General features: G+C 45.6%; 1 protein-coding gene across 1 annotated transcript; it reads left to right on the forward strand.

Moving 5' to 3' along the window:
- Window positions 1–287: 287 nt before the first annotated feature.
- BTG4 (BTG anti-proliferation factor 4) lies at window positions 288–3,027 on the forward strand. The gene is given in 4 exon segments (XM_054395692.1): window positions 288–469; window positions 991–1,128; window positions 2,090–2,285; window positions 2,851–3,027. Coding segments are annotated over 4 exon segments (684 nt in total). The 5' UTR covers window positions 288–296.
- The last annotated feature ends 14,490 nt before the right edge of the window (window positions 3,028–17,517 follow it).

Raw genomic sequence — 17,517 nt, forward strand, 5'->3', positions numbered from 1 at the left:
TAATTGTTGAGTGTAATATGCAAGTTACAGCTAATAATGAGTTCTGTATTTTAGACTCTTCACTGCTTAGTGTGAGTGGCCTCTAGTAATGCATTAAATTAATTTTGCTACCCAGAGCTTAACGTATCAGTTGTTTGGCAACTCTGGGCTCTCTCTGTCCCAGCTCATGCAGGTTTTGCAGCATCTATTCTTGGAGCCTGGTAGTGCCTTGATGTTATTAAAACTCTCTAGTGTAGTGTCTCATCTCTACTGATGACTATCCAACAGCTAAAGCACCTGCTGCACTTCCATTTAAAATGAAAGATGAAATTGCTGCCACAGTTTTCTTCATCACAAGGCTAGTGAAAAGGGAAGGCAAGCTGAGCAAGCAGAAAGTGGAGAAATTTGCAGCTAAGCTGACAACAATATTGTTTGAAAAGTACAAGAATCACTGGTACTTGGACAATCCTTCCAGAGGACAAGTTTTCAGGTAAGAGACCTTTAGTAGCAAGGGATGGGGAATGGAGCCTTTGCCTAATATTCAAGATGCACTGAGTACTTCCAGTGTCTGAAGCCCTTAAATTGGAAATGTGTGACGAAAAAACTGCAAGAGAACCACTCAGTTGTCCCTTAAGCATGAGAACAGGTGTCACCCATTCTGAAATTGGTTTCACAGGGTATGACTGTGGAGCTATGTGGCTGAGGTGGAATTTTAAAGACAAGTTGTCTTGTGTAACCATCTGACTTCCTGACTTGCAAAATTCAAGTTGGCTTTAACTTGTGGAGTTGTTGCAACTGCTTTTAATTCTCTTGAAAATTCCTGAAGTGAGTTACTGTGGTTTGTGAAAAACAAACAAGACCTGCTTTGGGTTTGTAAATTAGCTGGCTAAGCTAACTTGCTGGTTGAGGTGGGAACTTGCATCAGCAGGCTAAATGAACTTGAGTGCAGGAGCAGGACCTGCAAAGCTGCAGTGAAATGTTAAAACCCATCTGCACCTTGTTCTTGTGTAGGTGCATAAGGATAAACAAACATCAGACAAGAGATCCACTGCTGGAGCAAGCTTGTGTGGAGAGTAATGTGGACTTTGATAAGCTTGGTCTGCCAAAAGAGATGACACTGTGGGATGATCCATTTGAGGTGTGTTGCAGGTGAGTGGAGCAGCTGTGGCTAACACACTTTAAGTGCCCTGTGCAAAGCAGATGAACTCTAACCCTATGGCCAGGCTCTTGGTGTCTGAGGGTCTACTTACAATGTCAGCTGGCTTACTGCTAGTACAGGCTTGCATTGTACATCAGTGCTGGGGAAGATCTTGAAGCAGATCATCTTGAGTGCCATTATACAGCACATGCAGGGCACCCAGACCAGTATGGTTTTATGAAGGGCAGGTCCTGCTTGATGAACCTGATCTCCTTTTATGACAAGGTGACCTGCTTAGTGGATGAAGGAAAGGCTGTGGGTGTTGTTTACCTGGACTTTGGTAAAGCCTTTGACTGGTTCCCACAACACCCTCCTGGAGAAGCTGGCTGTTTGTGGCTTGGATGGATGGAAGCTTTGCTTGGTTAAGAACCCAAAGAGTGATGGGGGATGGAGTTAACTCTGGTTGGCAGCTTTGTGTTCCCTTTGTTCTTCGTGCTGGGGCCAGTTCTCTTTAAAACATTTATCAATGATCCAGATGAGGGGATTGAGGCCCCCTCAGTCAGTCTGCAGATGACACTAAATTGGGTTGGTTAGTCTAGAGAAAAGGAGGCTGAGGAGTGGTGACCTTGTTGCTCTCTACAGCTCCCTGAAAGGAGGTTGAAAGAAGGTGGGTATCAGTCTCTTTTCCCTTGTAAGAAGTGATAGGAAGAGAGGAAGCAGCCTAAAGTTGTTCCAGGGGAGGTTTAGAGTAGGAGAAACCTTTTCATTGTGTGTATGTTAAACACTCAAAAGGCTCCCCAGGGAGACGGTTGAATTGCCTTTCCTGACGGTGCTTAAAAGACACATAGATGTGATTCTGAGGGCCATGGTTCATCACCAGACTTGGCAGAGTTAGATGATGGTTGGACTCAATGATCTGAAGGTCCTTTCCAACTGAAAGGGTTCTGTTCTGTTGTATTCCATCCCGTTCAGATACGGTGAGAAGAACTGGCCCTTCACAGTTGCACACTTTGAAGGAGAGGAGAACCCAGAGCTTCCTCAGCAGATCAGCTATGCTGTTGACAGAGCATCTCTAGACTACCATTCTGGTATCTCTTCAGATGAGGAGAGCTCCAGCAAGGAGCCAAAAGCTATCCCTACTGTCAGCAATCCTAACAGTGTCTAACAGGTAAGCATATAGTGGTATGAGGTTTGCAGTAAGAGCTAGAATCTGCCCTGTAGGTTGCCTCAGGAAAGAAAGCAGTAGACATAAACTGGTAGTGTCCTGGTTTTTTTTACTGCCTGGTGGGCCAGGTGTAATCTTGTCCCATGTTTTTTTTACTGCCTGGTGGGCCAGGTGTAATCTTGTCCCATGTTTTTTTACTGCCTGGTGGGCCAGGTGTAATCTTGTCCCACGTTTTTTTACTGCCTGGTGGGCCAGGTGTAATCTTGTCCCAGGTTTTTTTACTGCCTGGTGGGCCAGGTGTAATCTTGTCCCAGGTTTTTTTACTGCCTGGTGGGCCAGGTGTAATCTTGTCCCACGTTTTTTTTACTGCCTGGTGGGCCAGGTGTAATCTTGTCCCACGTTTTTTTACTGCCTGGTGGGCCAGGTGTAATCTTGTCCCACGTTTTTTTACTGCCTGGTGGGCCAGGTGTAATCTTGTCCCAGGTTTTTTTACTGCCTGGTGGGCCAGGTGTAATCTTGTCCCAGGTTTCACAAACCGCTTGTAACACTCTCATTTCTTGCTGTTTAGTTCAGTGACTACTGCAAGGCACCCATACAACCCTGGTCTCAGTATCTTCATAGGAAGACCTATCTGACTGATGGCTCATACTATGCCCAGCACAGGGCTTACAAAGTCTACAGGCCAACAGCTGCTTTCACAGGACTGTGTGTTGATAGGCACCACTGGGTCAACACCAAGCAGTAGATCTGTGGCTGCACCTGTTGAAGCACTGAGCTCTGTGGTATGAGGTGAAGGCTGTCACTAGAAAGTTGAATTAAAAGCAGAAAGCACTTCCTGTCTAATCCCTATGTTTTCCTTTTGTACTTGTGAAACCTTTTGGGGGGGGGGTTATTATGTGACCTTTTTAAATGTTTTATTGATGTGAATATAAGATTGAAAATTTCAATGTGAGGCTTTACTTGCGAGTCAAAAAGGAAATGTATATATCAATAAATCTGCTCATGGTTTTTTAAAGCCATCTGATCTGCTCTCAGTGCTCTGAAGGGTGTGTAAAAGCTTTTTGATGACAGCATGAGCAAGCCAAGAAGGATAAAAGACATCCTCCAAGCTACTTTGAACAATGGTCTGCTTTCTTCTGACAATGTCAGCAGGAGTAGCTGTTTTGTGAGCAAAACATCAACACATCACAAGAAGAAACAGCTCTGCTCCACCTTGAGTAAAGCTTTAGTATGCAGCTGTCAAAGACTGTCTTGGGGCTCTGGCAGGGCTTTTTCCTTCTTGGCTATAGATCACAGCCTCATGGGCAAGAGAGGGGAGCACATGGTGGTGTAGCTCTCCCATCATCTTGTAGGAGGGTGGAACTGTTATATCTAAGGATATCTAGCAGTAAGCTGGTGATGCTGTGGCCCATAGGAACCTTCTGTAGCTCTGCACAACTGGACACAAGCTGTCTTCTAGCTAAGTTCAGAATTCCAGAAAGAGTGAGACTGCCTTTCAGCAGGGAAGGACTTGTGGTAGTCTGTCCTACTTTTGAGCCACGAGCTGCCCAGGGCAAAAAGACAGAAAAGTTGCACCCCTTCCAAGGAGTCAAATAAAAATGCTCCATGCTGGATTGGAAGGTTAAATGGAAATTCTATTTACAAATTTATACAAAAGGCATTCCAGTAAAAGGAATTTCCCAGGGGATTTGTGGAGTCTCCTTCTCTGGAGATACTCAAAACCTGCCTGGATGTGTTCTTGTGTGACCTGCTCTAAGTGACCCTGCTCTGGCAGGGGGCGTTGGACTGGATGCTTTTAAGATCCCTTCCAGCCCCTAATATTCTGTGAATACATTTGAGTCTACCAGGCCAAAACCTTCCAGAGCCTTCCAGAAACCCCCACCCCATTCAGCTGGAGCAGGCCCAGGAGCAGCCAAACTGAACACCCCCTGCCCCATGCCCACTGCAGGCTTCACCAAGCCCAGCTGCATAGCTGGGAATTTCCTCCTGGCCAAGACCAAGAGAGCTTTCCCCCACAAACCGTAAGATAAGAGTGTGCCTGTCCTGACCAGAAAGCAGAGAGATTTGTGGCTGTACACTCCCTTAAATACAGGAAAATGGAATAGAATAACAGATTACAATATCCTGGGACCCTCTAGCTTTTGGAGGACTTTAGTAGTTATACCAATTAACTCTTGATTTCCCTTAACTTACAACATAGCCCAATCCTCTGTTGTCCCAAAACAATGCATGTGGCAGGACAGGGCTGATAGCCTTTATGACTCTTGTCTCAAGGTGTGACAGATTTGGTACTCTTTTATGCCCCTTCACCAAAAGGGTATAAAAGGGCCACAGCTGCTGGGGTCTGCATGGTGCATCTACCACAGAAGACCCTCTTGGAATGGACACTGATCACCAAGAACTTGGACTATTCCTGTGACATCCTCACTGGATCCAAGGAGTGGTAATATTTTTGCTTCCCTTTCCCCAGAGTCCTGTCTTGAGAGGGCATTTGGATCTCTGGGGGTTTTGCAGCAATGTTTGGTTTTACATTACTTGGATATAGGCAGAAATGTCACATAGTCTAAAGTCTTTCAAATTATCTTTATTATTATTTAAATTGCTTTCATTCACTGTAAGAAGCCTTTAGTATGAATGGGGGAAAAAAAATCACTATAGTTTTGACAAACAAAGATTTATTTTAGCTTAAGGCCTCAGGAAAAATGCAGAGGACCAAGTGAGAACCAGACTCCTGAGGACAAATGCAGAGGACCAAGTGAGAACCAGACTACCAAGTCTTCATCTGAGTGCCATTACAAATCTTTGCCCAGGGCTATTTTCTCTTCTAATGCATTGATTTGTTTCACCAGACAGTCTTTCTCCCAACTAGTTATCTCAAGGTAGTAAGAAAGCAACTCTTCATTGCCTTTACTGTTTAAAAACTGATGTTCATCCTCTATGATCTGCACCAACTCTTCAGTTAACACATCCACTTTATCCTCAAGTTCTGAAAGGGACAAGGAAGCAGGTGTTTCCTCTTCAAAGCTAAAAAAGATTGGAAAGGAATTCTTAATCAGACAGCAGCTGTGCCACTGTTCAGGTAATATCCATATGCTTGGGAAGCATATGGATATTTGCTTCCCAAGAGCAAACCAAAAAGACAAATTCCACTGGAACTTAGCTTTTCTGTTACTGAGAAAGGGATGGGAGCTTACAAAGAAGCAATTGGCCTTTGTGACATCTCCTGACATTGAATCTGTCCTTTATACAACATCCCTGGGTGTAGAAGGCTGCAGAGATTGCCTCACTTTACAGAATCATAGAATTGTCAGGGTTGGAAAGGACCCCAAGGATCATCTGCTTCCACACCCCCCTGCCATGGGCAGGGACACCTCACGCTAGAGCAGTTTTCTCACAGCCACATCCAGCCTGGCCTTAAAAACCTCCAGGGATGAGGCTTCCACCACCTCCCTGGGCAACCTGTGCCAGTGTCTCACCACCCTCATGGGGAAGAATTTCTTCCTAACATCTAATCTGAATCTACCTACTTCTAGTTTTGCTCCATTATACTCCTATGATGAAGAGCTGTCATGATTTGCTTTTCATCAACCTCCTGACATGGGTCAGTTGTTGCTGTCTTAACACAAGACTTAATGATATCTCCTGTCCAAGGGTTCTTACCGTGTCCTCCAGCCAAAGTTGCCCTTCTCATGGTGGAAATGCTCTCTTTTGTTCACAAGGAAAGTGTCATTTAGTGGTTCCTCAAATTTTCTATGGAGCAAGAGGTTGTTCTTCAGGTGTTAAGCAATAAGCACAGAATTGGAGAAAGCAGATCAGTGTTAATTTAAAAAGACTTTTATAGCCTCTTTGAATACACTTTTCACGGCTCTCCTTTTTATGCAGATTTTTGCTTTAATACATTGAAGCCAAGTAATTTTTCCAGGTGTGAGAGATTTTCCAGATCAACCAGCCCAGGCCTCACAGTTTTTCTTATTACCTTCTCAAAGGTTCACCTCAAAAAAAAAAAAAAAAAAAAAATTGGGCAGTGAGATTTATTTCTTCCTTGGAGAATGGTTCTTCCTTTAGCAATATTTCACTTAGACCATAAGGGCTAAGTATCCAAATCTGAGGAACCTGGTAACTTAGAATATCCTTTTAACAAGTCATGTAGTAAGTCTTTAAGGAGCATTTAGCTTTTGCAACTCCTTACTGCCCAGCACACATTTTTCCAGAGGAGACAATGAGTATATTTCTGTGTTCAAGACATTAAATTGTTTCATTCTTAGACCCTTTGTAGCAGTGTAAACAATGCACAATTTTAATGTGGGGAAAGAAATTGCAACATTGGGGGGAAGATGATTTCTGAGGTCCCTTCTAACTTAAGCCATTCTATGATATGCTCAAATAGACAAATTGATGTTGTTTGCAGAGCTGGAGGCTACAGAGGCTACAGAGGCAGAGAGCTGCCAGAAGAAGGGAGGGGATGCAGATGAAGATGGATGAGATGCAGATAGATCAAAAGACAAAAACAGAGAGAACTTTCTGTGTTAGCACAAAGCAGCAGCAGCAAACCGAAGGAGCCAGTGTAACCTGTTGGCTACATCCAATAGGAATTGTTTTGCAGACTATGAAAGATTAAAGGACTGCAACTCAAAAACTGAGGTTTTTACATGGCCATGACTAAAATTATGACAAGAGTATTAAGAATTCAGTTTGTTTTTCCTGAGCTCTACCTGCTGTTTTGCTTTTAAGTAAGCCTCTTTCGTTGTGCTTTCATAGACCATCTTCTCTTCTGGGTTTCTAAGTGCCTTTCTCCAAAGGTTTTTCAGTGAAGATATTTCACTTGTAATCTTGTGGTATATAGTTTTGACCTGAGGTAGCAACAAAATAATAAAATAAAGTAGAAGAATGTTGTGTTAGGAGGGCAAGAGGTGATCTGGGCATGCTGGTGTCTGAGTTCTCAGCATAAAACACATTGGTGCTAGCTTGTCTCAGGGTATGATCTGTTCTCTATGCTACTCATCTGTTAACTGCTTGCTGTAATGCCAGCTCCCTCTGCTGTCCTTTAAACCATGGTTGGAAGGGACTTTAAACATCATCCTGCCATGGGCAGGGACACCTCCCACCAGCTCAGTTTGCTCAAGGCCTCATCCAGCCTGGCCTTGAACACCTCTAGGGAAGAGACATCCACAACCTCCCTGGGCAACCTGTTCCATTGTCTCCCCACCCTCACTGGGAAGAATTTCTTCCTAATCTTCAGTCTCAATCTTCCCTCCTCAAGCTTCAATCTATTCCCCCTTATTCTATCACCGCAAGCCCTTGTAAAATGTCTCTCCCCAACTTTCTTGTAGGCATCTTCAGATACTGGAATGAAGTTAGCTGACTATCACAGGTGGGTTCAACATCAGGGCTGTGAAGTGCTACCCCATGGATTTCAGTGGAGAAATTATTCTCAAATCCAAACAACAAAATGGCTCCATGTCTCTGTTACTGTGTAGTCATTTATATTTATTTTCAATTTAATCTGCAGCTCTCAAGTGTTTGACTAGGAAATCCATATTATTTTCATTTTACAGATGAAAACTGAAGCTGGAAAATGAAATCACTTCCCCAAAAGGATATCAGCTCAGTGCAGAACCACAAGAAAAACAAAATGTTCTGCCTTAAGCTCAATTATTTTTTTCCCCCCACTATACTACAAGTTAGAAAGAAGATGCTTAGCACTATGAGTTACCTCTTTTGTGTTCTAAAAAGAGGAAAATAGAAATAAAACATATACTTAAGAGCCCAAGGGGAATGAAACAAGGGTAACAAGTGAAATGACATCTTTTAGGCCCTTTCAGCATAAATATGAGTACCCTCAAACCAGCACTTACCTCTTCTTTGAAATGGTCCAGTTTGGTTGTGACAGATAGTGACTGTTTGAGCAGAAGTTCAAAGAACACCTTGGTATTAAATGACTCAAGGTCTATCTGGTCTTCAGGTTCCCAGGCATCACCCCTCTTCAGACAGCAGGCTGCAACAGGGACATTCATTGATTAGGATTTTTTTGCATGCAAATCACTGCCCTTAGCAGCTAAAGGTGGGATTCTGGCTCCATTATCTGCCAGTAAGCAGGAAGCTCCACTATTGTTCAGCCTTTTTGTTATCTGACCTGTCCCATCAGTACTGCAAGAGTCAACAACCACACTACCTTTGTTTTGCAGCGAGGGGTGATGCTTTTGGATGGAAAAGACTGCTGACACGTTGGAGGAGTAGCTGTCCAGGTTATACTTCAGCTGCTGCCTTCGAAACGGAGGGCAGGGAGTGCCTCTCTGTGACCAGCTAAGCCTCTGACAAAGAAGCTGCAAAGCACAGCCAGATTAAACAGGTAAATTCCTTTCCTTATTTTGCCGAGTTCTGTTGATGTGATTCACACATTATTCACTCCACAAAGCAGGATGCATCATCACTTGGTAGGTAAAGAAGCCTAGGGTCTAAGCAACTGTTACTTACTGTCAATCCCACAGAGGCAATAAGCAATAGGAGAAGTCCTGTGCTTACTCCAGCGATTGCTCTCCAGTCAGGTTTCAGCAGGAGGTCTTCCTTCTGGGCAATGCCCATCTGTACAGCGTATCTGGGGGTGGTGGGGAAGAAGGGCCCCTCTTCATAACACTGTCCTCCAGGTGGCATGACCCTAATGTACTTCATGAGATGAGCATAAACAATAGAAAGGCTGATCTGAACACCTGTGCTGATTTAAACATCAAGGGCTAGTTTGTCTGCTACCTTAAGTCAAAGCTTTTCAGCAGCTCTACCATTTTGCACTTAAATATGCCTGGATCAGCAATGGTGTGGCCAGCAGGAACAGGGATCATGCCCTGGTACTGGGCACTGGTGAGGCCACACCTGGATTATTTGGTTTAGTTTTGGGCCCATCACAAAAAGGACATTGAGTTGCTGGAGCAGGTCCAGAGAAGGGCAACAAAGCTGGGGAAGGGTCAGGAGAAGAGGGCTGAGGAGGATCAACTGAGGGACCTGGTAGTGGTTCAGTCTGGAGAAGAGGAGGCTGAGGGGAGACCTCATTGCTCTCTACAGCTCCCTGAAAGGAGGTTGTAGTGAGGTGGGAGTTGGTCTCTTCTCCTTGGTATCAGGTGATAAAAGGAGAGGAAATGGCCTGAAATTGTGCCAGAGACAGGTTAGAATAGAATAGAATCGAATAGAATCGAATCGAATTGAATCGAATCGAATTGAATCGAATCAAGGCTGGAAGAGACCTCAAAGATCATCGAGTCCAACCTGTCACCCTAAACCTCATGACTATCTAAACCATGGCACCAAGTGCCACGTCCAATCCCCTCTTGAACACCTCCAGGGATGGTGACTCCACCACCTCCCTGGGCAGCACATTCCAATGGCCAACCACTCTCTCTGAGAAGAACTTTCTCCTCACCTCCAGCCTAAACCTCCCCTGGCGCAGCTTGAGACTGTGTCCTCTTGTTCTGCTGCTGGTTGCCTGGGAGAAGAGACCAAACCCCTCCTGGCTACAACCTCCCTTCAGGTAGTTGTAGACAGCAATGAGGTCACCCCTGAGCCTCCTCTTCTCCAGGCTAAACAGTCCCAGCTCCCTCAGCCTCTCCTCATAGGGCTTGTGCTCAAGGCCTCTCCCCAGCCTCGTTGCCCTTCTCTGGACATGCTCCAGCAATTCAACATCTTTCCTAAACTTAGGTTGGAGATAAAAAAAAAATTCTTTGCTGCCAGAGTGATCAGGGACTGGAAAAGGCCATCCAGGGAGGTGGTGGAGTTACCATCCTTGGAGGTGTTCAAGAAACCTGTGGCCATGGCACTTTGGGCCATGGTTTAATGGCCATGGTGGTGTTGGGTTGAAGGTTGGACTGGAGGATCTTAGAGGCCATTTGCAACCCAAACAATTCCATGATTCTGTGTAGCACCCATGCATGCAAACTCCTGTGCTTAGTGCTGTACTCACCTGTGCAGGGTGATGTACACAAATGAAACACTATTACTTTTTAGAACACCTCTGTTTCCAAACATTCCCATGGAACATGAAATGCTTTGCTAGGAGGGACACTGGCAATGCAAAGAGAAGATTCCTTGATACAAACCATTTTTTTGTGCTGGTTGCTGCTCAGCTGTAGCACGTAGGTACCAGGATACTGGAACTGGAAAAAGAAGAGCAGGAGGTTTTGGGGTGCCTCTTTTACTTCCTCTCTGAGGCTTCGAAAGTCTCCCCAATCAAATTCAGCATTTGTGTTGTACAGGTTGTTCCTAGGAGCAAAAGTACAAAAGTTGGTTCTTGTCACTATCCATTTTTTGGTGCAGGCTCTCAAAATGACAGCAGACTTTTATTAAGGCATAGTTGTCACTTAAGGTTCATCCATATCACTGAATAACTGAGGATCAGTGGAGTTAGGCACTGAACTTCTAATTGTCTTCAAACCATTCCCCCTTGGCCTGTCTCCAGACACCCTCATGAAAAGTCTCTCTGCAGCCTTCCTGTAGGATCCTTTCAGCCATTGGAAAGCAGCTCTAAGGTCCCCCTGGAGCCTTCTCCTCTCCAGGCTGAACACCCTCAGATCCTTCAGCCTGTCCTTATAGCAGAGGTGCTGCAGCCCTTGGATCATCTTTGTGGCCTCTGGACTCACTCCAACCAATGGAAATTGCAGCCTTGTTCTCTGTAGCCTAAGTAAAAGGGCATTACCTGAGTTCTCCTACATTCAGCATTTGTACTTACACATCATACACTGGGTGATGCTCCTTGGAGACAATGAACATGATGACAACATTAACACTGATGCATGTGGTAGGATTCAAGATGCCAGTAAACACAATTTTTGATGTGGAGTTTGAAGGTCTCAGGTTTTGTACCCAGGAAGACTTGTGTTCCTCATGACCATTATGGACTGTAAAAGCATAAATCTTGTGGTGAGACACTGGAACAGGTTGCCCAGGGAGGTTGTGGATGTCTCCTCCCTGGTGGTCAAGGCCAGGTTGGATGACACCTGGTGGGTGGTGTTCCTGCCCATGGCAGGGGGTTGGAACTGAATGAGCTTTGTGGTCCCTTCCAACCCAACCCATTCTATGAATCTACAAATCTCTGGGGATGGTTGATAAGACAAAGCACAACTCAATGTTAGAGCAGCTGTATTAAATAGGTGCTCTGGAGATTTATAGGAGAGCTTACCTGCAGCTGTTGCTGGAGAAGGTCTATTTTTGTGGTGTGATGAAGCCTCATTTAACACAATGAAGTTGTGGAACAGTTGTGGGTCAGGATTATACACCCCCAAAAATCCTTTCCCTGAAGCAGTATAAAAAGCATTGGTCACTTTTGCTTATCCACTCACCAAAGGACCCTGAGTAAGGCCTACAAAACCTAACCCCAAGTAGTGTTTTCACTGCGTCCCTCTTATGACAGGGCAGTGTGTGTTCTTTCCCTTACCACTCATTTTCACCATGTATGCTGGATGGCTGTATTTGCTTTGTTCTGAAGAGCAGACATCTCTCAAAGAGAAATAGGGTCTCAGGAGAACTGTTCTTAATTCTTCTAAGGAAACAGCAGTCTGACAGAAAGAGAGTTCAGAATGATTTTTTTTTTTTTAACATAGTTGGAAGCTAAAGGTTTTAATAGCTGCTTTCTGTATTTAGTTAAGAAAAAAAAGGAATGAGGGTGTTCTGTGGTTAAAGGATTATTCATAGAATGGGTTGGCTTGGAAGGGACCTTAAAGATCATCCAGTTCCAACCCCCCTGCCATGGGCAGGGACACCTCCCACCAGCCCAGCGTGCTCAAGGCCTCATCCAGCCTGGCCTTGAACATCTCCAGGGAAAAGGCATCCAGGACCTCCTTAGGCAAGCTGTAGCAGTGTCTCCCCCCCCCCTCACTCTCAAGAACATAAATTACTAAAGGTCTAGCAGAAGTAGGTAGGTTGTGTAAAGAGCTGCTGCTTTTACCTTGCTCCCATTCCTGTAAGTGAGAAGAAGCTGAATGTTTTTCTCTGCACAAGTGACTTGCAGAGTAGCTTTTTGTTGTCTTCTGCACTGAGAATTGCAAACTCTCTCCAGGCTGTCAGTCTGACAAACGCAGAGGCCAAGAACCTTGTCATAGCCTTCATAGTCTCTGGGGACAGCACAAACCTGCAGGAAAAATAGAACGAATAAAACAGCAGTGCAAGTGATGCTTCTTAAGCAAGAAGGGAAATTAGGGCTTCCTGTTTCAGGTGGAAGAAAGAGGCAATAAAAGCCTCCTGTGAAAACACCACTAACACTTGGTTGCCATGGTGTCAGTGCCTTCTGAAGGTGGATTTTGGGAGTTGCCTTTTAGGGGCTGTTTCTGCAAGGTCTTTGGATTTAACTGAAGCAGAAATTGAGATACCTTCTCTGAGCAGTACTGAGCCCATTCCCTCTTGGTCAAACACTGTCCTTCCTGATTTCTGGAGGCTGAATCTCGGCAGATATCATATGTTTGCCTGACACAGTGTCTTCCATCACTTGAGGACCTCAAATAGCCTGGAGGGCACATGCAGTGAGCATCACGGGGCTGGAAGGAAAAAGGGATTTTGTGTAGGAACCTGCAGTCTCATGCAGATACTCTTCTGTACCTTGCTGCATTCACAGACTCACAGAATGCCAGGTTGGAAGGGGCCCTAAGGGTCATCTGCTCCAACCTTTCTAGCTGAGAGTGGAGTTGAAATGAGCTGGCCCCAGCACCCTGCCAAGCTGAGACTTCAAACTGACCAATGGGAGGACTCCACTGCTTCCCTTGGGAGATGATTCCAATCTTTGACTGTTCTCATGATGACCAATTGTCTTCTGGAGTTCAATGGGAATGTCTCCATCACCCCTTGTCATTCCCATTGGACTCTTGTCAAAAGGGAGTCTCCATCCTCCTGGTAGCCCCCCTTTATGTACTGCTCCATGGTGATCAGGTCTCCCCTCAGCCTTTTCTTCTCAAGGCTGCACAATCCCAGCTCTCCAAACCCTTCCTCATGTGGCAGGGCTGCCAGGCCTCTGGTTGTTCTCACTGCACCTTATCTGAGCAGGTCAGATGCCCATACACATACTCTTTAGCTTCCAGTGAAGGATTGATGTTGCCCTGAAGAACTTCAGACTGTTTTTAGATCTGGTGTTCCTCTCCCCCTCCCCACAGATCTAACTGGCAATGAGCTGCAGGACTGAAGGCTGTCAATGCTGAAGAAAGAGACTGAGTAAGGCAGTGCAGGTGAGGCAAAGGGAAGGAACAAAGTGTGGAGTAATACAGATGTGCATGAGGACTGGACAGGTGCTGTACCTGGAACACTTGATCCTTCCCAAGGCAGATACAGGTCTCTTGCCCCTGTGCAGGCTGCACTGCCTCTGAGCCACATGGCAGACATGCATTTTGGCCAGGCCTAGGGTTAAAGAAATCCACTGGGCACATAGAACAGCTGTGTGCTGCCAGCCCTGCTTCTTCTGAGCGGAAGGTTCCTGGGGGACATGGAACTGGTGTGATGCTTCCTTCAGGGCAGAAAAAACCTTTGAACAGCAAGAAAAGTTCTAGTCAGTTTTTCTTATGTGATGTTGATGGAAGACTTAGTTCCTTGCCAGTTAAATATTGGAGCTAACACAACACCTAAATCAGGGAAATGAATCCTGCTTCAAAAACTGTTCCCCCATTTCAATATTGTTTTACTACCCAGTACAGAGAGGAAGCCTTTGGATGTATTACAATCAAATTGAATCCTCACCACTTGTTGTTTAAGTTTCCTTACCTTTTACAACATGAATTTCAGCAAGCCCAATCGATTATCTAAGAGCTCCTGTAGTATTAAGCCAAATTAAAGTCATCTTTATTGAGCAGAGTGGGACTCAGCAGCATTCTAAAGAAGGTATAAATCTCAGGGAAATTATCTAGGAATACCTGCTGGACAAACTGAGAGATTCTCTTCTCCTTTGCAGTAACTTCCACCTTGACAGTCCTCATTACTTTGAAGTTGTAGCTCTCCATTGTCACAAGGTAAGCTTGCAAAAGCAGAGATAATGAAGAAGAGAGCCATTTCTCTCTTCTTGCACCAAGCAGTGTGAATTGCCAAACACGCACAAGGAGAGCATTGCTTTCAGCCCCTGAATATTTAATGGTCAGTGGAGGTTCAGACTATGATGCTGTGTTGGTGTAAAATATTGATGGAAGTTATCTGAGCCTATTGTATTCCCCTACAGGTCATCTATCAGAAGCTGTCCTCTGTCCAATCTAAAGAATTCACATCTGAAATATGACCACTGCTGCACAGGTAAGTGCTTGGTTTATGACTGTGGGCAATTTGCTGCTGTGCTTCAGTGTTCTCAGGGTCCCTACAGCAGCCACCACTTTTCAAGGTCTGTGAATCCTTGCTTACCATAAGGGCTGATCTGTTAGCATGGAATGTGATGAGCTTTCTTTTTGGAACAGGCTGTGTGGTTTATCAGAGAATCACAGAATGGTAGGGGTTGGAAGGGACCTCCAGAGATCATAGAGTCCCACCCCCCTGCCAAAGAAGAATCACCCAGGGCAGGTCACCCAGGAACACATCCAGATGGGTCCCGAAAGCTTCCAGAGAAGGAGACTCCACAACCTCTCTGGGCAGCCTGCTCCAGGACTCCAGCACCCCCACAGTAAAGAAGTTTCTCCTGCTGTTGAGGTGGAACCTCCTGGGTGTTCTGCACGTGCTGTGCTCTGTGTTTATGCTGAGCATAAACCAAAAGCTGTTGCAGTTGGTCTCTTCTTGGTGTTTGCTGTAGGAAACAGAGCTACTCGTGGCTGCTCTGTCCCCTCTGCTCAAGACCTGGGGCAGACCCTAGAGGGCAGTTCAGGGACTTGCTGTGGGGCTCTCCCCTCTTTCCTCGTTTCCGAGGCTGGCCAGCAGGGGGCTCCCAACGCAAGAGGGACAAGGACCTGTTGGAGAGGGTCCAGAGGAGGTCACCAAGATGCTCAGAGGGCTGGAGAGCCTCTCCTACAGAGACCCAACCCATCAGCTGTTTGGTGTTGTTTTGCTTTAATCTACTCCAAGGGAGTCTCTGAATCTTAGCATGACCTCCTCTGCTGCCCAGGGTTGGCTCAGGACACTGGATTGTGACAGCTGCCTGGGGATGTGGTTGAGGTCTCTGGAAACATTCAAGAACAGCCTGAGCGTGGCCCTGGGCAGCTTGATCTAGTTGGAGATGTCCCTGCTGACTGCAGGGGGGTTGGACATGATGACCTTTGAGGGTTTCTTCCAACCTGACACAATCTGTAATAAAAGGCAGCTGCTATCCTAGCCCTCAACCTGCATGAAGGAGCTGTCACTTGTCTTGCAGAGACTTCTCTTTTCTGGTGCAGTATGTCACCAGATGTCCACAAGCATTTCTGGATGATATTTCACAGTGCTCTCCTCTGTTTGTACCTCCTGTGGCATTAGTTAATGCAGAGGCATTTCTTAAAGGTCTTTCACACAACTCTTAGTTCAAAGAGCTGTAGCTGGGTGAACTTCCAGAGGTATTTGCAATGGCAATCACTGCTCCAGTGGCTAGGCAGCCTGAAGAAAGGAATGGGAAGTAAGAGAGAAGCAATCAGAGAGGAGATATTGATTTACCTTTTTGCAAAAATTAGGACTGCATCTCAAGTGGCAATGTGCAGCTTGCCAGAAATGGTTTGTGCCCTTTTGGCAAATCTCTGATTTTTCACGAAAGAGTTAGCTGATCCAGCATCTTTTTAATGCAGTGATGGCTGAGTCCCCTGCCAAAGCTGCTTCACAGGACAATGTGCAGTACAGCATCCATTAAACAGTTTGCTGTTTAAAGCAGGATTTACTTAGACCTGAATTCCCTGCACTTCAAATCACAATCCAAAGCATTCCCACTCTGTGGCTGTCTGATGCTGGAAGTGCCCAAACTCACCTCTTTGTTTGAGTCTGCATTCCCTAAACATAGAGACCTCACCTCTGAGCATGCCTGGAATTGCCCCCATTGGAGAAATCCTGTGCATAGGTCCTGCCTAAAACAGATTGGAATGCAGGAACTAACTGTGATTCTGCCTCTTCTCTTGTCCCCTGCAGGGCTTGGCTTTGGTACCTAAGTCTCAGAGCATGCCTAGTAAGGTCTGGTAGTTGCCAAATTAAGGGCATTCATTTCTTCTTCTCCTCCTCCTTTGTAGTTTTGGTTTTGTTTTGTTTTGTTTTGTTTTTTTTTAACAAATAATTACAGATACAAAGCCATCTGCCAGCCACCATCCACGGAGCTGGAACACCCACACAGAAATGTCCTTTCAATTCTTGTCTTTCCCCAGGAAAGTTTCAGTCCACGTTTCTTACCTCATAAGCTCGGTGCCAGTCTGTATCAGTGAGCAGAGGGTGGAAAGGAAAAAGGAGCCCATAGAGGAATGACTGCCTCAAGCCAGTTGTTCTGCTCATGTCATAGTGTAGGCACAGCAGTGAGGAGTTCTTGTGGTTGTGCTCAGCTCCTTCCCTCCAGCAGTGCATCTGTATTTCAGCCAGCTGTTAGCAGGCTCTGGTCCCACTGCAGATCTGGAAGTTCTGGTGTTGGATTTTTTAATTAATTTTTCTTCCAAGGAAGATTAGATCGGGCAAGACTCCCAGCCCTGGGTCTGATAGAATCACAGACACATCCAGATGAGTCCTGAAAGTCTCCAGAGAAGGAGGCTCCACAGCCTCTCTGGACAAGCCTGCTCCCAGGGCTCCAGTATCCTCACACCAAAGGACTTTTTCCTCATGCTGAGGTGGAACTGGTTGTGTTCCATTTTGTGTCCATTGCCACTTGTCCTATCACAGGACACCACTACAAAGAGCCTGGCCCCTTCTTCTTGCCCCCCACCTCTCAAATACTTATCAACATTGATCAGATCCCCTCTCAGGCTGCTCTTCTGCAGGCTAAAGAGCCTTTCCTCAGCAGATAGATGTTCTAGTCCCTTCATCGTCCTCATAGCCTCCTTTGGGCACTCTCTAGTCTATCCCTGTCCCTCTGGAACTGGGGTTTCATGGACAAAGAATGCAAGAGAAATCTGGGAGCTTTCCTTCTCATAGGAATAGTTTTACAGTGGTGTATCTGGCTATGATTTGCTACACAAACCATTGTCCAGTGGTGATGTGTCTAGGAGGAGGAAGCAGCTTGTGACAGTGTTTTCCAGTTCTAGGCTGGGGAGCAGACACGCAGCTTCCTTTTTCAGCAGAACTCATAAACATGGTTGCTGTGTGCGTCAAGCTGCTGCTTTCCTGGCAGGAGAGGGGAGTTTGCAATCTCCATAATGTGTTG

The sequence above is a fragment of the Indicator indicator genome, chromosome 34, assembly GCF_027791375.1.
Source record: "Indicator indicator isolate 239-I01 chromosome 34, UM_Iind_1.1, whole genome shotgun sequence".
Lineage (NCBI taxonomy): Eukaryota > Metazoa > Chordata > Aves > Piciformes > Indicatoridae > Indicator > Indicator indicator.